Raw genomic sequence first — 24,168 nt, forward strand, 5'->3', positions numbered from 1 at the left:
AACATGAATGCCCAAAACAGCCTTGGTGTATTAAGCTCCCTGCCCTTGCAGTGCTGTGGCAGTTGTGTTTTCACATCATTAATGGAAGAAAAAAGAAGACTTCTGGAATAATACCACAATGAAACAATAAGCATGGTTTTTCATTTGGTCTAACCAAAACAATATTAAAAAAAAGTCAGGCTTAATCAATGCAGTAGTCAAACTGCATCTTCAACAAGCCTTTTTAACACTATGCCTGTACCTGGTGCCAGGACAGTCATGGCTTCTGCTCGCTAAAGTATCTGTAGAACTTTTGGTCAATTTTGGTCATGAGAGGATCTACATCACTCTTGCCTTCAAGGAACCAGTCTCAAAAAATAAAGCATGGCTGTTCTCAGACCAGCTTGGTCATGTTCCTTGCTTGTATCCTGACTCTAAATGGGCTAAATATATACACGACTAAATTTTCTTGGACTATATTATTTTTCAAATTGCCCAAGCAACACTGGATGCTGAGGGCTCTCCTGTAGTGTAGAGATTTCTGAAGGGATGAGTGATGAAAAAAAGTGACAGCTTCCATGACAACTTGCACTAGATGTTTCACAGACCTTTTTTCCCCATCCCTTGGAATACAGAAATACAGGGTACATTCCCATGCATTGTCAGCTTATAAAGCAGAGGGAGGAGGGGAGCATTTTGGGGTATATTTCTCGTCTCTAAACACTAGTAAATTTTCCTGTATCCATGTGAACGCCCAGGAAATCTAGAAGTTCACCAAGGTAGGAGTTAAAAATGTTAAGTAAAGTAAAAAGTTTAAAAGTTTTTAAAAAATTAAAAAGTGAAAAATACTATTTCCTATATCAAGCTTTAAATACTTGGAATGACATTGGTTTGTAGTGCTTGTGGTTTATTCATCATAATTGGACTAACTGGCTCATAATAAAAACTAAATTCTTTTGAGTAAGCCTTTCAGATGAGTACAACAAGAAAATATTAACATGGTTTTGTACCTACATGTGAATGCATACCACACTTATGAGAATTATTTACTGCTCTTCTTATGAGGAAGAAAATTCATGCAGACTATAAAATCATGAGTAAAATCAATGTTAAAAGGGGCCGAACATATAAGAAATATGCATAGAGCAAAAATTCCAGTGAAGAACTCACTACTAGTGTTCAGCTGATTCATAACCAACTTCATTAAACTGCAAGGTAGAAAGGAGAAAGAAGGTCAATGGCTATTGCTGCAAAATCCATTTCCCTTTTACTTTATTCATAACTTTTTGAAGAATGACTCTTCATATCCTTAGCTGTTACTACAGCACATACCCATCTGTCTCACCAGCTCCTGTTTCGATGCATCCTAAAGTGCTGCCATTGAGAGTTTACCAGCTCTGAATAAGGTCCACAAATAACAAGACTGTAGGACTAAAACTGCACAAGTGCAAAGAATGTGTTCGAGTTTTAACTAAAAATTTGACAGAACCTGCAGGTGAAATCCTCTTCTCATTCTTGAGACAGAACAGCAAATGTTGTTGTAGCTACCTTACTTTGTTTTCTTGAAGGAGTGGCTATGCACAGAAAGGATGGAAAGCCTGCAGCTCACTGAGAAGCTTGTGTGAGTTATGACTACTGAAAGTGCTGAGCAGGAAACTTGGATCCTGGCAGGAGAAGAACCCAGGTGTATTCACTGGGTTTCTGCATAGCTGCAGAAAGAAATAGCATTGCTTTACAATGAGCTTTAATTAACCAGATCTGGAGCAAAGTGGACTGTATATCTGTAATCTTAGCAGAGTAGACAAAAATCAGGACCAAAATGGCGATCTTAGATAGCCCTGTCAAGTTACAGCTGTCTGATGAGAATTTTATCTATTAGGATGTCAAGCACTGACTTGCCACTGGTGTCAATCATTATTCAGCAAGAATCTGACTCATTAATCAACACATAGCTCACACTGATGATACTGAAGACAGTTATTTATCCACAGATCTGTATGCCTTAAAATAATGATGCTGCATCTTTAAGACTGGTGTTCTATTCCTAAAAACAGAATCCATATATCGCAAGTTTCAGTCAAAATTTTTGGCAAATTGGGAGTTAACAGTTTATGAGAAATTAAAAGATGAGACAGGTTTCTGTAACAGGCTCCTGAATCTATTTTATATCTATTTTGTGGAAGGGGTTTTATTTTAAGAAGACAAAAGCTTTAAAATGATCACATCATATAAATGTTAGAAGTCTCCAAAATTGCCTTATTTTTCTCTCTACATCAGAAATGAGCCTGATAATGCTTTGACTGAAGTCAGTAGAATTGTTCCCATTCAATTACACCCTAAACCTGCAATGGGATATGCTAATGAGTATAATGTCAAAGCCAGTGCAAGTGATGAGCAAAGGGTTTTTATGATGTACAGTCAATAATGAATATTTTCCTTTAGTTTTTCTGGAAGGCCTCATTTCAGAAGCAGGGGAGTATTCAATGCCAAATACCTATTTCAAAAGGGCCAATTCTGCATCAACACTCAAGCTAAACCTTCAAAATCTATTTCAGACCAGTGTCTGTGGCATTAGGTGATACCTGAGGTGCATGAAGATGGCAGCCTCAGAGCTGATATGAGCAAGAGGCATCAAAGACAGAAGGAAACAGATAAGGAGCATTCAAAAGGAAAACAGTACCAAGCAATGCCTTCAGAAAAGGCTCCTCTCCCTGTTCTTCGGTAGGTAGTATTAAACAAAATCCTCACTGGCTGATCAACTCAAACTGGTAAATCTGAAAATAATTCTGGCTATCACACAGCATGATAACGGTCATGAGATGAATTTTGCATCTTTATTCCACCAGGACTATTGAGGAGAAAAATCTCTGAACTTTTCTGTCTATCAGACCACCAGGATCATGCCCACTATTACCTAAAACTGTTCAAGAAATGAACGTCGAGTAACGAATGGGAAGGAACTGCACTCGCAGTTGTTCTTTTCACCACTGTTAGTGGTATAGTCTAGTTAAGAATTATCTCCACATATTTTTCCCATATTTACAGATAGCTGTTCAGTTGATGGAAGCTAGATAACCTGTCATGTACCATATAACATCTATACTCTTTCTAATCTAATTAGAAAACCTCATCTTTATAGTCATGGTTTTATTAGAATCATAGAATAGAATTGTAGAATCATGGAATCATTTAGGTTGGAAAAGACCCTTAAGATCATAGAGTCCAGCCACGAACCTAACATTGCCAAGTCCACCACTAAACCACATCCCGAAGCACCACATCTACATGTCTTTTCAATATCTCCAGGAAAGGTGATTCAACCACTTCTGTGGGCAGCCTGTTCCAGTGCTTTACAACCCTTTCGGTGAAAAAATTTTTCATAACATCCAATCAAAACCTCCCCTGGCCCAACTTGAGGCTGTTTCCTCTTGTCCTATTGCTTGTTACCTGGGAGAAGAGACCAACACCACCTGGCTACAACTTCCTTTCAGGCAGCTGTAGAGAGCAATAAGGTCACCCTGAGCCTCCTTTTCTCCAGGCTAAACAACCCCAGTTCCCTCAGCCGCTTCTCATCAGGCTTGTTCTCAAGAGCCTACACCAGCTTTGTTGTCCTTCTTTGGACACACTCCAGCACCCCAATGTCTTTCTTGTAGTGAGGTGTTTCTCCTGGACTGGAGCCACTTACTCATTTACATCTAAAGTTAATTGAACTCAATTAGTGACACACCATCAATGTGCATTTTCTCCTGGTGTATACCCAACTAACTGGCCTTGCGTTTCTTTTAAATAAGGGCACTGATAATGAACACTTAAACTGAAAATTACAAGTCTTTTAAGGCTGCTTTAGAAATGTGCAGCTTACGCAGGGAAAGGTTTCCTCAAATCCAGACTGGGTCTCTGTGTGCACTGAATGAGAAGAAATGGAAGAGCTCTGCATCCCATTTTTCATCCCCCTTTGCTTCCTTCCTCAGCATGACCAAGCTGCCCTTCTCCAGCCTGATTCCTGACTGAGCGGCAGCAAGCACAGCCTTTAACCAGGGAAGGGGTGTCTGCCACAGACCCCTATCCCAATGGGTGCAGCACATAGTAACACTCACAGGGCTTACCTGCATTTCCTGATCCCAGTGCCATCACAGTGCAGTGCAACAGGTTAAGGGTTACCAGCACCACCAGCTGAAGCATCTGTCATGCCTTTCTTTCAAAAATCACATACAAGCATGATAAGCAAACCCAATAAATTAAGATGCAGATGTGAAATACCGGTCTACCTATCCTGGCAAAACAAAGCTTTTTGATTTTTATTAGGATTAATGCCTAACCTCTTTGAATTTTATTAATTTTTAATCACTTTTCTCCAAACATCTTAATTTACTTTCAGTGCTTAAAGGGGCCTTATAAGAAAGATGGGACAGATCTTTTAGTAGGCCCTGTTGCGATAGGACAAGGGGCAATGGTTTTAAATTAAGAAGGTAGATTCAGAGTAGAGATAAGGATGAAATTCTTTACAGTTAAGGTGGTGAAACACTGGAACAGGTTGCTCAGAAAGTTGGCAGATGCCCTGTCCCTGGAAACATTCAAGTTCAGGCTGGACAGGGCTCTGAGCATCCAACATGTTCTGACAATCATGTACTAGCACAATGTGATGAGTTTATTTCCATCAGTATAAGGAATGCTGAGTTATTTGTTCATCCTCCACTTTCTACTCCAAAAAAAAATACTGGCTTCACTTGATTCAGTGGAAGTTCTACCACAGCTGGACTAATATACCATGCATCCTATCCCTAGTACTTTAAAATAATTAACATCTTTTGGTTGTTCTACATTTTTAAGAGATAAAAGTAACCACATCTGGATTTATTCCCCTCCTCTTGCATGGGAGTCTTTGTGGGAATCCTGAAAAACAAAATAAATCAGTGAGTGTGATCTGGATATGACTGGTATGTCTGTTTGCATTTTAATTAATAGGGCTGTCTCCCAGCTCTCATCACTTATGTAGCTCTGCTGGTGCCTGAGCTCTAGGGAAAAATTTAAGAGTCTTAGCCATGCCTACAGGACACAAAGAGAAAGACCTCTGTTCTCACAGTCCAGCCTTTTGGTTTCCCCTAGAGCTTGGAGACTGGCAGCAGGGTTAGCTAGCAGCTGAGAGAAGGAACTGCTGGCTACTGAAATGCAGACTGACACACCAGGTGTGCCCACAGATTAGGCAGTGGGAATTAGGTGCCTAAACAACCCCCAGGGCTCAGCTCTCAGACACTGCAATAATGGCTGCCATTATCCATTCAGAGAGCGAAATATTAGATTACGTAGACTATTCCTAAAGCTGCTGACACATTGCACAGTTCTTCATTTTCTCAGTTATTCATGTGTTTGATCTCAGAAGCAGCTGTAATAATGGCATTTGGAGGAAATGAGGGCACAGCATCCTATGGACAAGCAGGTTTCACAGGATGAGAAACATGTTAAATATATGCTTTGACCTATGACCCATTAGGTCCAACGGTAAAAACCCCACAAACTACTTGTCATGAAAAAGGGAATGTTGAAAAATACTGGAGAAGAGATGCACAGGGTGATAGCAAACCAGGAAAACATGAAAATGAAAGAAGCTAAATCTGGATGCTGGTGTAAAAATTTTGTTTCTCAGCAGACGCTACTTGAAAGATTGTGGGAAACAGAGGTTCTTGCATCCCTTGAATAGCTGCTAACAAATTTCCTGCTCAAAGTAGTGTTCTGTAGATATAAAAAAAACAGGGATCACCCTCTGAGATCCATTCATAGTGGTGAGGGAAGTGGTGCATGAAATACCATAAGGAAGCTCACAGGGTGTATCAAAATCAGCGGTTCAATTTGGATCACTTTTCAAGTATATCTCCTAATATCATTACTAGGTCCTTGTTGATTCACATTGTGGAGTGGTGTCTGAGTGCAGAAACTGAGTATGTGCTCCAGGAGCACACCTAGTGTGCTGCCACCACAAACAGGCATTAAATCTGTGGACCAGATTTGTGCTAGTCCGAAATTTAAAATATCCAACAATATGACATCCAGACCTCAGCACTAACTCCTTAATTCTACATATCTACTGTTATTGATCTGCACTATTTGCTAATGTAAACTGGGCCCTGGATGTTACTTTTTACAAGTGTTAACAAATGCTGATAAAGTGAAAGAGGCTACTAAAGTGGTTCTGGCTTCAGCCACCAAGGGTAGATGAGAGAAAGGGGAGAAAGGACAAAGAGGGAGGGAGAGACAAGGGCAGAGGCAGTAGGAGTCCTACCAGCATGGCTCACAATGAGGCTGGCAGACTGAAGCTCTCAGAAAAGTTGGGGGAAGCAGAGATAAAGATGCAGGTTTTTTTCCCACTACCAACGGATAAGTTCTGAAAGGAGCCAAAAGGTATGTGAGTCATTGTTAATATCAGAAGGCAAACATGGATGCTGCCTATAACATTTATTTTCTTTTCATGCACTCTTGTTAATCCACGAGCGCATCTGAACATCTAATCAATACATATACTTAAAAGCTCTCATCTTTCCTGTATTTTATTCATATATTATCACACAGCTTGCATTCTGAAATGATGGGATGACATAAGGTACGTTATTGACTGTGACACAGAGATGAAACAACCATTTACCAACCCCGCCTGCTTAATGACCTTCACCTCACCATCTCCTCCTTCAGATAGTTTTGAATATTGAAAAATGCTTTCCCTGTCTGAAAATTACAGGAGCAGGATAAATAAGGTGGTAGATAGTAGATAGCATGAAGGATGCAATACAACAATTTGTATTTCTTGTGTCAAAAGAAGATGATACACATAGGTGAGAAATTAAAAACAAGTAGCCTGGGTTTTAAATAGAGATGAAAATAAAATTACAGCTAGGGATGGACACTTGCATTAGGCAAATTGCCTGCAGAAATGACTAATAGTACCTTCACCCAAGACACGCAGATGAGTTTTCAGCCTACACAAAGATTCCCTTTGACCCCTCTCCACACTGAGGCAGTGACATGAACATATGGGTTACATACCATGATGCACTTTGTTGTTTCACACTCCACAGACTCCAGATGGCCTTTCAGTACAGAAAGAATCGCTGAAGGTAGTGAATTACTGCAGAGTTTAGTCCTGGAGCATCTGCATGGGGACAGGTTTCAATTCAGAAGAGAGGCATTACCTGAAATATTTTTATTGTTGCTGTTACTTGGAATTTTCTGTTTGTTAGAAGGTGGATTTTTTCCTAAAATACTCAGCATAAGTAACTAATAATTCTATTTTACAACTGTAATAGATTTAAGATCATAATGGCATCTTTGTATATCCCTTTTGCAGTAGCATTGGGGGCTACTCGAAGTGAAGGTCATCAGAAGACCAAAGATAATAGATACAAAAAGAAAAATCTGAAATATTTTCAGTGACTGTTAGATATACATAATAGTGTGCCCCAAATGCTGAACTATCTTCAGAGATGTACAACCACCATAGATAACCAAAGCTAATGCTAGGATTATGCTTTTCTTCAGTCAGTTTTATGCAGGCGGACTTCAAATAACACTAACTTACTCAATAATGTGTACTGCTACTTCAGCTGTTATTAGCCATAGTTCCCTTTAATTGCATATTATCACTTCCATGATAAAAACAGCTTCCCATTGCGCCCAAGTAAAAAGAAACAATTACACGCCAGATTATGATGACTTCAATTTTTAACAAGATTTACTGTGAATTAAATGATTGCTTGCTGTATAAATATGTTTCAGAAGACTAAGAAGTTATCCATCAGGAAGATCTTTATCATTTATTCATATGACCTTTAAATGAAAATTCATACACTGAGAACTCTTTCCACAAGCTAGATGAAATAAGTAAAAAATTTTGATTGGGTATCATACAACAACTATGGTTATCCTATAAATTTACTTTTCTCTCTGCAATCATAGCAATATTTCCTGATTTTTTAAAAGTTATTTGCATGCAAACAGCACCTATCCTTCTCCCCAGACCACTCCATTCATAATTGATCAGCACCTCAGTTTGGTCATAACTTTAGTGCAATATTTATTCTCTGACTGTATCCAGGCTTGCCAAAATAAATACTTAGCACTGGCAAACAGTATCCAACCAGCATACATTTAAACATAGCAATTACTGGAAAGAGGCTGGCAAAGACTAGTAACTGTGCCATTTCAAAACTGAGATGGACAGAGCACAAGAGAACAGTATCTGCTATAGGAAAGTACTTCAAGACAAGGAGCAGAACACCTAAGACATCTTGCCTGATAACTGCCTTTTGTGATAATGAATTGCAGTTTCTTGTGTTTACTGAAGGACACAATCCAACATAGGAAAGGGACAAATGTCACAGATGCCTTTGTTTAAATCAGTCCTGAAATAGTTTTAAGGAGCTTCATTAATAAAATTATGGGGAAAGTTTACTTTTACACATTTTCAAGCCCAAAATTTTTCAGTGGATTTGCATGTTCTCTGAATGAGCATTTCCATCTCTGCTTGAATGATGAAAAATTCCCATTCTTCTCGTAACTTACATGAATACGGCCATTCAAAGATTAAAGAGTTCTTCAAACCAGAGAGTTTATAGTGAGTCACTTGTACCACATAAAACAATTCCATGACCCCAAAGATTACACAGCAGGGAATCACTAAAATTATAGCAACACTTAGAAAGAAACAATAACAAGCAGAGTATGAAAAATTGTATAGAATTGTCCACAGAATTAAAACAATGGTTATAAAACACACTTGGCATGGGGATTATAACAAAAATTTGTGAATAAATTGCAAGCTTGCCCCATCAAAAAGGGTTTCTGACATTTCCATTTGACAATGACAATTTTAACAAGTTTTCATTTACTTTCATTTCATTATTAGCTCTTACAGCAAAAAGATAATATGTAAAAACAACTCTATTCTACAGGTGAAATAAAAGAAGTGTGTAAAATTTTCTTCAGAGGCAATGGATGAAGCCCCTCTTGGTTTCAACAGTTTTGCCTATTTACCCGTAAGTAGCTTGAGACATTTTATCCTGCACAGCTACACAAAGAAAACTGCTGTAAACACCACCACAGTCTTTCCCATGTGAAATGTCTTTTGGGATTATCTTTGTGTCAAGCCTAACTAAATAGTTTCCTTTTTTGTTTGTTTTGTTTAAATACAATGATACCTATCAAGCATCTTGAAGTGTTGCAATTTTATAGGGGGCAAATGCAAAGATAATAAATTAAATTCCCTCAAATCCTGTGGAAGCTTCATGACCATTTCTCTGAAGAATACACTATTTCCCTATAAGACAAATCTCCATACTCAGAGATGCACAGAGTGGTTTTGGCAGAGATCAAGATGGCTGATAGGTACAAACTGCAAACCAGGAGCTATTTTATTGTTTTACAAAGTACTTCAGGCTGGCTAGACTTCTAAATATTATCCCCAAAATGTAACTGGATCCTAATTTTGTCCTCAGGATATACATCTAAAATTATACAAGTCTTGCCAAGGAGACATAATTACAGGTGAAATCAGCTCTGACACCAGTATTATAATCTGAACTCTGGATGTTTCCGATGCCGGCAAGGTATCAAATCACAACTCCACCCTTCTTTCCCTTTAAGGAAACACACTGGGGTCCTATATGTTCAGTGACACTGTAATAATGACTAGCAACTGAGTCATAAATATTCTGCCCCAGGATGGTACGTACCATTGTGAAACCTAGAGGTAAGGCTCAGTTAACCTAGTGATCCACAGTCAGTGAAGTCAATAGAAATACAGTAATTTTCACTAGATTAAGACATTTCCCCTTGGAAGAAATCCCTACTTCCAAGTAAGAAATAAAGCATGCAATTCTCCTGCTATAAGTACTTGTTTGGTTTATGTCCTTCAAAGTGGTGAGACTAGTTGCCTTACTTTTTTTAAACACCAGGTTTTTCTACTGGAATAAACATTAGAGCATAGAACAAGATGGTATTATTTGGAGAGAATGACTTCTCAGATATTATTTATCCAGCTAAAACAACATATACAACTTCCTCATTCTTTTAAAGTATTCAAGTTAATCAAGCAGTAAGAGTTTATGTACAACTCTCTGCCCTGCTCCAGGCAGGTTTTAACTAGGTGTGATGAAAATCTGCTAAATACAGTTTGTCCTTGGCTATGTTTACAGACAAAACATACTCAATAGCATTTCAGCTGCACCTACTTCTGATGACACTTGTCACCAAGCAACTTTTCAAAGGCAGGCAAGGATTGAAAACTGAGGTTCCAACCACTGATACATCAATACAAACCTGATTAATTACAAGTCAATAGAATTACTCAGATTTGGAAAAGTGTGTCTGAGATCAGAATCTGGCACTGTGTCTTATCTTGTTTGCTGGGGCAGCCACCTTGCTCTTGAGAACTTGGGGAGTGTGCTGTCAGCACTTGTTCAGTCCTCAGCTTTCCTGAAAACATTAATGGCACAGAGCAGTTTGTTGTATTACTCTGCAGATAACTGATTTCAGTAATGGTACTCTGTGTCAGTTATTAACTACTACGGTAGAAAATGTGATTAAGTGGGAAGAAGTGTAATGTAACACAGTTTTTTGCCAACTATCTGATTTTAATATCTTCAGCAGCTAAGTCTGAAATAAATGCATCTGGATTAAGAGACAAAGAATCATTTGTGTGTTCACTAAGCAACAGCTTGACTCTTTCTCTGATGAATGTGGTTTAAAACATCTGTTTTTACAGAATAGATGTTAATTTATCTATTAATTGTAAAGTTCAAATGACAAAATTTTGATTTTAGGGGAAAATGCTTTCTAACATACCATTATAATGAATCACTTCCATCTGTCTATTTGCACTTCATTTTCAATCATAACTAAAATTAATTTAAGGTTTAGAAACTCTGCTAAAAGTAAAATGATAACCAGAATCATGACATCTAAGATACAACCGTTGTATCAAAAGGGAAACATTTTATTTATGTTGGCATTTTAATGAAGAGTTAAAATCTCTGCTGACTCACAGCACATCCAGTGACATCAGTCATAAAGCAAGAACAGAATTTACATCTGAAAGGTTTAAGTGGCCCGAAATTTTCTATCTTAATCAAAAGGTCATGTAAAATGTATGACTTCCAAAAATATGCAATTGAAGTGGTTACTGAATGATTTTTAACAAAACTGTAACAGGTTACAATTCAACCAATTATCCAAACTATATAATACTTTGCTATTTCGTAGAAATAAATGGTTGTAAAAGAGCATTCACTCATTAATTTCTCAGCAAGATTTATGAAACATTCTGTTTGAGTGGTGCAAAGGGTGTCTACATTTTGAAGAGGAGACTGAATTAGTCAGTGGGACCCCACTGCAATGACTCAGCCTACCAAAACTCTTTCAACTTTGCTGAAGGTTCATGGTGTGTACAAATTAGAGCAGTTTCACAGGCTATCACACCACTGCTGTGCTGAAAGATACTGATGAAAACTATTGATATTTTTTCCTGGGTTTTAAATAGTTAATAAATTACCATAGGCTTCCTTTTAAGTGACTTGACTGTTTCCTTTTTCTTGTCACAATACTCAAGACACGGTGACACTAGGAGAAATGTATCTTGAGTGACAGAAAATATATCATCTACCTTGTGAGCCATTTGTAGGGTTTTTTTAGGGCAGAGATTTTGAGAGTCAACCTTACCCCGCCATCAGGAGAAATGTTTGTCAGAAGGCTGTTTCTAATTGCTGTTGGCTTTATTATCTCACATACTTCAGATGGAGTTGACTGGGCTAGCATTCAGCTGTGGAAACAAAATTAAGGATCAAGCTCCCAATATCAGCATGTGAAGTGCTTCATCAGCTGGAGCTCTGGGCTTTGCCTCTCATAAGCATAACCCTAATACGTGCTTGGGATGAGCCTTACCCTGACATCCCAGCCACGTCCCAGAGGAGAATGTGGAAAGGGGAGAAAAAGTTGCTAAGTCTTCATCCTCTTTGGAAGACCTTCCTAAGACTCAGCCCTCTTGGAGCTCTTGGCTTTGTCTCTCTTCTAACCATAATCCAATTATGGTTAGAATCCACCTTATCTGGAGACTGCAACCTATGGCCCGAGAAGAAAGACATTAGAAGACATATCAGCTGTGGAGTCTTCCCCTAATTTATTGTCCTGGTTTTGGACAGTATAGAGTTAACTTTCCTTGGGCTGAGAGGGAGCACAGCTAGAGGGCTGGGTCTGGATCAATCATTGGAGCATTCCATATCATGTGACATGATGCTCAGTGTATAGGAGGATGCGTGCTCTCTCGTGTGCGCTGGTTTTGGTTTTCTAGGTTGGCATGGCACGATTTTCTGTTGCGATCGGATCGCTGCTGTGGAGGGGGCAGACTTCATGCCTGTCACCATGCTCAGTAAGCCACTGCTGCATTTTACCCTTTTTGGATTTACTATTGTTACTGTTGATTTTGTTACTATTAGTGAATATTTTTTCATTCAACCTATTAATTTATTCTTTTGTCCCTCCCTTATTTCATTGTTACTGTTGGTTTTGTTACTATTAGTGAATATTTTTTTATTCAACCTACTAATTTATTCTTTTGTCCGTCCCTTATTTCACCAGGCATGGGGGGGCTGAGGGAAGTAAACAACTGGCCACATGGCGATTGGCTACCAGCTGAGTTCAAACCACCACACTTATGCAGTTTTAAACTGTTTTTCAACCCCTTTCAGCTGGAGGTGTTGGCTTTGTCTCTCTCCTGACCTTAAACATAAGCCTAGTCATGGGATAAACTGTACCCTGAGATGTGTAGCATTGTCCCAGAGGAACAAAGAACTCTTTGTAGAGCCTCCCTCACCATTGGTCTCCCCCTTGCATTTCCACTGCCTCTGGAGCTATGGGATTCGTGTCTCTCCTAACCCTAACTCTAACCCTAAGCATGGGGCTGAGCCTTAGCCCTAGACTTTCCAGCATGGCCCAGAAGTAAAAATTTTTGGGAGACAATTCTTTTGCTACCCTTACATGGGAGGCAGGTGTTTCTACAAAAATGGAGTATTAGAAAGTATTTGTGTGTGTCTACCTGCAGATTATGTTGAGTTGGTCAAGTTGCCCTCCCCTGTTTTCTGACAGGTAGATTATAAACACAAGCTAAGTCCTCTGGCCTACACTATGCAAAGTGCATAAGTGAAAGAATGAACCATAACAAAAGTAAAATGTCTAAACACGTTCCCAAATTACAGTTGGTTTATATCAGAATTTCTTCTTTAAAGGATATTTGAATAGTCAGAACTTGTCTTTGTTTCATGAGGTTGAAATGAGCCAATGTTGGTATTTATAGTAGTATTATATCATTATTAGGATAATAAAATGCATTAATTCTCATCAAGCATTGCTACTTTATCAAGTAGCTGAGGTTAGAAATATATGCTTTTGAACAATGAGCAACAGGCAATTGAGCATTGGTAAAGATCAGTAGCTAGAATTTCTCAGTAAATAAATAGATATAAACTGTGTCAGAGCAATTGGCCTAAGTGACTAGGCAGGCATTCATACAATTCCTTTTCGGGAAATGGTATCATTATCTAATGCGAATGCAATTTTTCATACCCAAAAGAAACTTCAGTGAATGGAGATACAGAAATCCTCTAGCCTTCTAAGTAGGACATATAGCACATGGTACTTCATTATAATTATGCCTATGATGGTGTTTCGTTTTTTTCTGAGCATACACATCACGTACCTGCTTGAGGTTAGTATCTTTGCAGGAGTTACAATTTACAGGTAATTATCTCAAATCATTGCAGTAGAAAAGAACACTATACCCACATCTATTTAAACAAAAGAGCTTTTACAGAACCTTTTGGATGCAGGGCATGGCCAAATATTAGCACTGCAAAGCAATTAATTAAAAGTGAGCCAAAGCACGACTAAAACATCTAAAATGTCTCCATGAGTGACTGTGTGTTTATATGTATACAAATGCAATGGAAGGCAATTGGACAAGAACTGAAATTTTGTGGTGATGACACTACTATTAATAGTTTCAGAATCAGTCCTTTTTGCTCCCATGTTTGTAAAAAGCAATCTAAAAGCATTCACATTTCTAGTATTACTATTGTTAAATGCCAATTTATACCCATATGAAAGAAGGAAACCCCTCAAGCAGTGATCCATAAGTAAACGCCCCCTGAAACAAATGCTCACATAAACAAAAATTGGATTATATTGGATCTATAGGTTTTCAAACAGACTAAAGTGCTGCAATCAACCAGATGTTCTTGTTGATAGGTTTGAAGCTATTGACTTACACTTCTCATATCAGTGACTGAAAGCTGATTCATATTCTCCCAGAATATAAATTTCAAAGAAAATAATTCTCCAGCTGAATTTACATAACTGTAGAGATTGGAGCAGTGTCAGATAGCACATTGCAAGTAAAGATTTTGTATGTTGTAGATAAATATAAACTTTTTTTCCCACTGTATACTGGAAGCTCTGATGCTAACACTTTGGAATATACAACCTCTAAAACACCAAATGTAAGGATGAATTTTCTGAGGGAAAAAAAAAAAAAGTATGACATCCCCAAATGCTCTAACATTTAACTAAAACACTCATATACAGCAATAGTCTTGAGAATGGTAAGATCATTTGTGAAGGCTGCTCAATAAATGCTTTTCTATACTAGAACATAAATACAAAAAGTCCTCGAACAGACCCTGTGTGCAACTACTAAAAACTGAATAGGGTTATTTTATATATCTTTAAATTTATTTGTAGGGGTGTATACATATATATATATATATATATATATATATATATATTCACAATCTACTTTGTAGCCACAGAAGAAAAGGAAACAGCTTGCTTAAGGGTCATGTAAAAGTGTGCATGTACTAAATTTAATACATTTGACAAGGTGTCAAAGCACACACTGGTCACATTAGAGTGTCTAGGTGTATATTGATTGGAGGTGATGACTGACATGAGGAAAATCTTACAGTCAGAGAGGTTACATATATGTGTTGGAATAGCTGGTGCTGGTGATAAGAGGTATAGGGATATATATGGTGCTAGAGAGGATAAATTCCTGATGATGGGTTATAAAGAATTGATGGTAATACTGTGTGTATCTGCATATTAAAGTGGTGGGTAGTGCTAATATGTATAATTGTGATGGGATGGTGGGCAGACAGTGATAACAAGATGTGTGAACTGGAGGAGGTGATGGGTATGCATGGTAAAATGAGTAGGTTGTAAGGATGCATGTGTGATGCTGAGTATAGCGGTGCTGTGGGGAGCATATAGCAGCATATGCACTGTGGTGATATTTATGTGGTGTGGACCTGCTGTTCTTGACAAAAGTAGGTGGTGTTCACAGGCGACAGTTTATGTGAAGAGGCAGGTTGGTGTCCATACAGGTGTGGTATGCTCACACATACAAGTGTGAGCACACATACAAGTGGCTACAAGTCAACAGAACAAGCAATTACTATTTTGTATGCATGCCTGTGCTGATGGAGTGTTGATGCAATGAGCAAGTGTGACAGTGTGTGTGTTACTGGGTAACAATTGTTAATACAGAATGGGCAGGTGGTGGTGGTATATGGAAATTGATTAAGTGGTTATGTGTAACTATGTAAGGAGAGACTGTATACATTGGAGCAATAACATATGGGGAGATAAAAGACATATTGCCCAGAAGGAGAGGTATATGTAAAGATCATACGTTTAAAACCAAACCCAACATATATAGAGGTATGCTTGCCAGGGTACAGAGATGCAGTATTAGGACTATCTGCTGGTGTTCATGTATGTTTGGAACTGGTGGGGTGGATGAGGCTTGTAAGGCAGCAGTGTCTGTCTAGAGAGGACAGTATGAGTAGCTATCAGTGTATATGACTGTGTTTGTCTATGCTCAGGGTGTGTGTACAAAACAGTATGATACGGGTCGGTGCGTAGAAGCTGTTTGTGGGTGTATGGGTGTAGCGTGGGATAAGCCATTTATGAAGTGATGGCTACGTATATGTTGAAGTAGTATATGAATGCAGATGGTGTCAATGGTTTGTGTCACTGTATAGTGCTGAGGAGGGTTTATAGCCTCACTCTCTGTAGATACAACCCTATCAAGGATATGCATATGTTTTAAGGACAATATTAAGAGAGGGGCTTGTAGCGCTGGTGATGCAACATGCGGTGGTTGAGCCTGAAGTGATCCTATGAGTGGAAGCAGTATGTGAGTGGACAGAAGAGTGGGCAGGTTGTGTGTTTGCGTATCACCATCGTGGTGTAAATAGTGATGGCGAGCTGTAGTGTGCAAACTGGTGCTTTCACTGTTGGATGTGTGATGGACAGAGGCAGAGCGTGTGTTGGGGTGGCACAATGGGATGGAGGGTTATGTTCAAGGACAGAGTGTGTGGAGAAGGACAGGGCTGTAAAGTATTGTATGCTGCTAATGTGATGTCTGGTGGGGGCATGGGTGGCATGGATCTGCATGGCGGTGGGAGTCTTGGGCATTGCTGTTTCCAGGAAGTGCTGTGCACTTAACAGGGAGAGGTTAAGTGATCTGTCTAGTGCCGTGCCCGGTGCCAGCACCATGGGGTGGGCAGTGCACATGGTGCGGTGACAGGAGAGCGTTACAGCAGCTGTGTAGGCATGAGGCTGCCTGCCCAGGTAACACTGCCCACCCACCCATGACCCAGGCTTTTTTCCTAAAGGAGAAATGATGGTCCCTTTGTCTGGGGTGACCCTGGCCAGGACCTCGGTGCCATGAAGGGGGAGCAGTGCAGGATGGAGTGGGAGGAGTGCAGGACGGAGGGGGAGGAGTGGATGCTGGTTTGGGGGGGACACACCAGTGCGGGGTAAGAGGGCAGGGCAGGGTGAGGGAAACAATACTGGATGGGGAGAGCAGCGTGCGGTCGGGGAGCATTGCGGGGGGGCGGGAGGGCAGCGGGGACAGGGTGAGAGGCTGCACTCGGGGAGCTGCCAGAGCTGCGAACAGCCGGAGGGCGGGATGGGAGGCGGGCGGGCGGCGGGGGGAGTGGGTTGGGAGGGACACCCACTTACGTCTCCTCCCGCATTTTTTTTTCCTCTCTTTCCCTCCTCCTTTTCGTAGCTGGTGACGCGCCGCTGCCTATTAATCATTCACCAGCCGGGGAGCAGCAGTCGCTGCCGCTCGGAGCGAGCGGCGCCGGCAGCCGGCTCCTTCCCCATGCCAGCGCCCCGCAGCCGCCGCGCCGGGAGCCCCGCCGGGATGCCGAGCCCGGCCCGCGGCGGGCGGCTGCAGCGCTGAGCCGGGGGCGGGGAGCTCCGGGCAGAGGATGCTCCCCGATGGCACCTGCACCAGGCTCCCGGGCGGTGCAGGCGGCGACAGCGGCGGCAGCGACAGCGGTGGCGGCGGAGCCGGCAGCGCCTCGGAGGAGGCGGCGGCGGGGGGCATGGACTCGGGCGGCAGGAACTCCTCTGGCGCTCCGAACAGCACCCTGAGCGAGTCTCAGGGCAGCGCCATCCTCATCTCATTCATCTACTCCGTGGTATGCCTGGTGGGGCTGTGCGGCAACTCCATGGTCATCTACGTGATCCTGCGCTACGCCAAGATGAAGACGGCCACCAACATCTACATCCTCAACTTGGCCATCGCGGACGAGCTGCTGATGCTCAGCGTGCCCTTTCTGGTCACCTCCACCCTGCTGCACCACTGGCCCTTTGGCTCACTGCTGTGCCGCCTGGTGCTCAGCGTGGATGCCATCAACATGTTCACCAGCATCTACTGCCTGACCGTGCTCAGTGTGGACCGCTACATTGCTGTGGTGCACCCCATCAAGGCGGCTAGGTACCGCCGGCCCACTGTAGCTAAGATGGTCAATCTGGGTGTCTGGGTGCTTTCCATCCTCATCATCCTGCCCATCATCATCTTCTCCAACACAGCGGCCAACAGTGATGGAACGGTGGCTTGCAACATGCTCATGCCAGAGCCCACGCAGAGGTGGCTGGTGGTCTTTGTGGTCTACACCTTTCTGATGGGCTTCTTGCTGCCTGTGGTGGCCATCTGCCTCTGTTACATCCTCATCATTGCCAAGATGCGCATGGTGGCCCTGAAGGCTGGCTGGCAGCAACGCAAACGCTCGGAGCGCAAGATCACCCTCATGGTCATGATGGTGGTGATGGTCTTTGTCATCTGCTGGATGCCCTTCTACATCGTGCAGCTGGTCAATGTCTTCGTAGAGCAGGATGATGCCACCATCAGCCAGCTCTCTGTTATCTTGGGCTATGCCAACAGCTGTGCCAACCCCATCCTCTATGGCTTTCTCTCGGACAACTTCAAGCGGTCCTTCCAGCGGCTGCTCTGTCTCAGTTGGATGGACAATGCTGCAGAGGAACCCATCGACTACTATGCCACTGCCCTCAAGAGCAGGGCATACAGCGTGGAGGACTTTCCCCCAGACAACTTGGAGTCAGGGAGCATGTACAGGAATGGCACTTGCACCTCCAGGATTACCACCCTCTGAGGAAGCATTCCTACCCCCCGCTCCCCTACTGCCCCCCAGCAGGAGGGTGAGCGAAGTCAGGGCTGTGGCATGGGGAGGCTGGGAGGGAGGGGGTTTCAGTCCTGCCCACAAACAGCGGTGTTTGGGACAAGAAGGAGCAAAGAAAGCCCCACATCCTTGGTCTGCTGCCTCATCTCCCTGTCTGCCTCCCTTGAGAGCGGGTGCAGTCACTGATGCTTTAACACCCACTTAGCAGATTGATGCACTCATAGGTTGACTTAGGGTCTGGCAGCCAGGCTCTGCCACCCCTTTCTCTGTCTGATGAGTGGCTGTATGGGTCCCACAGCAATTCTCCCCTCACCTTTTGTACAGATTGCCCTCTCCCTTGGCTGGTGGGACTCCCCAGGCCACTGAGTCAAGCCTCTTCAGTCAAGCCCCAGCATTCAGGTTCAGACTCCCCCAAAACTGAAAGTGACCCTGCTCAGCACCTGTCAGTATGCACCTCCCCCCTCAGAGATTAAAAATGCTGGGAAAAGTCCCCTCAACACACAGCTTGTCCTCCGCCAGGAAGGAGCAAGTAGCCTCTCTCTGCCACCCCCAGGAATAAAAGAGAAAGCAGGGAGCAAAAAGGCCCCAAGAAAAGAAGCAGCATAGTCATGGAGCCGTCTTTTGCTTTGCAGACAGCTTCCACCTCACTGGGGCTCTGGCACTCTGTGCTACGCTTGGGGAAGCAGGGCAGAAAAGGTCTTTGGAAAAAAAATCTGATTATTGCTGTGCTTCAGAGCTGCGCAGCAGGTTGCTGATAACGGCAGTTAAACAGTCCTGTGACTCACAGGCAGCAGAGCGCCAAGCCAGGAGCCGGGGGAAGCACTGAGCTGGGAAATGTTTGAATGTGTCCATACATACAATAAAGTGTGCTAATAATCAAGTTTAAAGGGAGCGCTAGACTATGAAGCTATTGTCTTGCACCTGCTCCATCAGCTGTGAAACAGCGATGAAGGGAGCTGAGACAATTTTATATGACCTGGGTGGCCGCAAAGTCACTTTAGCCTACGTGGAAACAGAGGGATTAGTCTCAAAATCTCCATCAGGCTCTGAAATAAATACTTGACAAAAAAAAAAAAAAAAAAAAAAAAAAAAAGTAGCTGTTTGATAATAGCTATTACCCTAGCTCTAGCTTTTTCTGTTGCACTAAAACAAAATAAAATGGGTTTCATGGGTTGCCAATGTAATATACTGGCCCAAAGCTGCTTAATGTTTCATTTCTGAGAATCTTGGTTTTATTGTGTACCAGATGTCTTTTTGTTTGATTTTTTTATTTGATTTGTGTCACTGTGTTGTGAATGTGTTTCTCTGAGGCAATTTATACTGTGTACTTATGTCTGTGGTGGCTACTTGCAAGGTTGCATTTTAAATGGGTGATGCTCAAGAAGGCTCCTTTTCAGATAAAAAGGTTGTCACTGTTTCTAACTCTTTCATCTACATTGTCTCTCCCACAAAAATTCTCTCTCTTGAATTTTCTCTTCCCATCTTATGACAGAACAATTTTCGTATAGACGAATTAAGCTTTTGTGTTTGATAAATGACAGCTGATTAAACAAAACCTTCTATCCCTGCTCCCTCTTATGCCAGACATAAGAATTGGTACGGACTGTGATGAAATAAGCAGCTCTGTTTTTTGCTTTCTACCGCCTGTGTTAACAGTGTCACACAGTGGCAGGTGTCCCTGTAACTGTGACAAATCACTTCTCTAGCACAATACTGTGGTTGTATTTATTATAACTACTGGTAATCTGAATCAGGAGATTGGGAAAAATCTCTAGTAGCAGCATACCCGTAGCATTGTACTGGTAGCTACGGTGCTTAAGTACAGTGTTAAGTGTAAAGTTGACAATTCAGGCATCTAGTATTTGCAGTGGTGGACTTATACAGGTTTTTGTTAAATTATACCCTTTAACTTTTCTCAGCAGCAAAAAGCAGGATACTACTTTGTACATTTCTTTCACCAAAAATTAGGTACTGTTAAATGAATGTATAAATTTAGTATTTCAAAGTTGTCTGATTCAAAGCCCATTGAAATGTGAGAAAAAATCCTAATTCACTTACATGGGCTGTGAGTCAGCTCCTTTTAGTTTAAAAATTGCTAATGTGGAAGCTGTTACATCCTTATTAAAATATTTTGTGAAAGCTTTAACAATTGTACAGTTTCTTTTCTTTTACTTCCCACTGGACCTCATTTAAAGAAAACATGAAAATATTGTGGTAATATTTTACATGCACTTATGGAGGAAAAAAGGACAAAATCTCTTTATAAGCTTATTTAACTTTTCACAGAAACCAAACATCTGTCAAAACAGTAAAATGCCCCACAATACCACCCAATGCTATTTGTAAAGCTTCACTTAAAATATCACAATCTCTTCAAAATGGTATAAATCTCATAACCTTATGTGGTCTTTTTCACCCAGGCATATTGTTATGTGTGGTCAGATTAAAGTCAGCCTACTTTCTACTGGTGGATTTGTTTAACATCAGACACATGAAGCAAAAGTTAAGAAGCAGTGATTCATACCCAATACTCAGCTTTGATGAAGAGTTGAGCCTGTTTTTTTTTCTTTCTTCTTTTTAGGTCTTTTGGTGTTTTGCTTTTGGTTTTGTGTTTTGGTTGTTTTTTGTTTTTTTTTTTTTATTTTGCCTTTAAACAAAGCTGTGATGGATGCCTGCACACCGACCATCATATGCACTTTAATGTCTGTTCTAGTGGGCAGAGCAGCAGGGCGCTGCCACAGAGGCTGTTGGTGCCTCAGTAGATGGCAGGCTTTCCTGCACAGGGATGCACTGATTCACTCCCAGCCAGCAGTGCCCACAAGATTACTGGCCCAAACATCCTCTATAGTTTAAGCTAGAAAAAAAAAAATCTGCTTATCCTAAACTAACAGTTCTTCCTGCTATTTTTTCACCTTGAGTTCAGTTTGTCTTTAGCAGTGGGAGAGTTGATCAACAACTGTAAATCAATCTTAATTTTCTTTGGATAAAATGTTAGTTCATTCTGCGTTATTATTCTAAACAGTAGAACGTAACTACCAGGAAAAAAAAAAAGTTGTCCTTGTGAAATAAGCTATACCAGAAAGCAAACAGAACTCTTTAATGCTTTCCAAATTGCAAATAAGTCTTCAGATTTCATAAGGAAATTCTTTGAACTAACGCTTAATTCACTGAAAGAAAAAGAGTACAGTGACATATTTCTTGGTGACATTTTGCCTCTTTATAGGGCATAACATAATATAATTCATCTACAAATGGGTTAACTGTAACTTATAACCAGTAGTATGTTCCTGCATTTTACTGATGAGCATAATATTTTAGAAATACCGCATACACTTTTTAACTGGCCCTGTGCCACTGCAATCTATGCGACTTCTGTTGTTCTTTGTTTAGCCTAAGACCTGTACCCTGATAGCTCTGAGTAGTATCTAGTCAGTGGACTGAACTATTGCCCGTGGTTCACACAATGAGAGAATGGCCTTCACAGGGCACATACATCAGATACCTCTGCAGCATTTTTCCACTCAAAGGAGGGTATGCAGGAAATAACTCCTTTCTCACTGGGCTCCCCAGCGCAGTAGGAAAGAAGACACATCTCATAATCCTGAGGCTATGCTGCGTGCAGTTAGTGGGCTTGAACCAGACCGGTCGCAGAGGCACTTTACATCTGGGCTGTGTATGAAAGAGGTGATGACCCCATGCGGATCCTCTGACTCCTGAGATGGTCCCTACAGCAGTGAACATGTGTAGTGTATGGCTTCTTTGCAGTTCCCACAGTGTATGGTTTTCTTTGCATTCAGCACTTAAAGAACCCATCTGATTTCTTCACAGAGAATTCTGAATGTGACATAAGCATTTCTGAAGTGCAAGATTTCCACTGAATCAGAATAAAATAAAAGGCTTTCTGGTTGGTTTTGAAAAAACTGAAAGTCTACATTTCAAATGTGTGTGGTACACTCTATTAACACTTTGACCACATACTGTATTTTAACCAATTTCTAAAAATCGTCATCCTAATTTTAATTATTAAGCCAAATCTCACTGAAACAAAATGACCCATAATGAATAAGTTATGTAAGATTTTACTTTTCTCTGCCATGTCTCCACAACAGCAGTGTAAATTAGTGTCTTAAAATCATGTGAAAAAAAATCCAAGAAAAGTAACTTTTAAAAAAGTCAGAAGAAATTCACCAAGAAAGAAACATCAATCCAATGTTCTATACTCTGTGATTTGAGCCCCTATAAAACTTACCAGACTCCAGAGCTCTACAGACAAGAATGTGAAGTGTGAATCTCTAGAGGATAATAAAATATTTCTACTGCATTGTGTATTCAGCACTTCCACCCTCTTCAACTCAGAGCCTTATTGGACCGATAACTGCAGGCTAAACCACAGGAAGAAAGGGTAATTTGTTAATTAGATTTCTCTTCGAGAATAACGCTTTCAGATATTAAATTTTGTAGAGATAAATAGCCAAGAACAGGTGAACCAGAGTATTTCAAGGTATGTCACTAGATGGCTACAAACCAAGCACAGTTTTGACAAGAGAGATGCTTTTCAATAAAAGATAACTATGCCCACCACCTTCTAACCTTGTTTTCCCAAAAGCCTAAATCTGGGTCTGGCAGAGTAGTAAGCAGCCTTGAAGCAGAAACACAGCAAGGTGGTGTTTCCTACCTGAGATATATAGGTTTTCATTTCCAGTCTGGATGGAATACATTTGTCATTATATGCTTATCATGTCTATGATGGGTAGAGTCACCTTGAAAGCAATATAAATGTACATAAGACTCATTCTACTCTCCCTTTTCCCCAAAAAAATTATTTTCTATACAAGTTCTTATGCTGTATAATATGACTTAGTGTTGCTCTGTGGGTTCTTGAGCTTCCTAACTAGAAAGGCTGAGATAAAATTGCCCAAATGCAGAGTTTATGGGGGTTGTATGGCAGATAAGAATTACCAGATTTATGACTTGGGACCTGCTGATCACTGTGATGATCATGGTAATTTTTATTGGCTTATATTGGATTATATTGGCTCCACTTACCTTGTTGGTGACAGTGCTGTTTTCAGCATACACGTGGGCTCTACCAATTGTGAAGCTCTGTAAGACAACCCAGAGGGAAGGGGTGAGCTTCTGCAAGGATGCTGTAACACACTGCACCTCATAATGCTGAACAATGCTGAGTAATGTTGGTGCCAGTGCCAACAGACTGATAAAAGCAAAGGGCTACGAGTTCAACTGATTCATGCAGGACCTGCAGGTATTCAAATTTACAACAGCAAGCTCACATGATTGCTGGTCAGCTGGAGCAGTTCAAAATGTGGCAAAGCTGTACAAAGCAAGTATGTATGAGTGTAAACACACATCCTTGCATGCACATATAAACGCTTCCTTCTTGTAAAATATATAAATAACTTATTTGGCCTGTTAAGGGATGAATTAGAACGTATATTGGTTATAAAGGAATTCATAATTAGTAAAACTCAGATTCCAGCTGCTAACAGTTAACATGATTTTACTATTTAGGCAAGAGTAAGTCTTTGGTTTGCTTTTGTGCAGCTATTGTGTATAGGTAATTGGAGCATTAATTCTGCCAAGGAGGCAAGTGCATGGCTGGAGAGGTTGGGGCAGGTAGGAGAAGGTGATCTTGGAGGAA

At 41.0% G+C, this 24,168-nt stretch overlaps 1 protein-coding gene across 1 annotated transcript; it reads left to right on the forward strand.

The window, feature by feature from the left end:
* Positions 1-17,121: 17,121 nt before the first annotated feature.
* SSTR1 (somatostatin receptor 1) lies at positions 17,122-19,586 on the forward strand. Its single transcript, XM_074909213.1, has one exon. It carries the CDS (start codon positions 17,295-17,297, stop codon positions 18,480-18,482), a length of 1,188 nt encoding a protein of 395 aa, XP_074765314.1. The 5' UTR covers positions 17,122-17,294; the 3' UTR covers positions 18,483-19,586.
* Positions 19,587-24,168: the final 4,582 nt, after the last annotated feature.

The sequence above is a fragment of the Athene noctua genome, chromosome 6, assembly GCF_965140245.1.
Source record: "Athene noctua chromosome 6, bAthNoc1.hap1.1, whole genome shotgun sequence".
Taxonomy (NCBI): domain Eukaryota; kingdom Metazoa; phylum Chordata; class Aves; order Strigiformes; family Strigidae; genus Athene; species Athene noctua.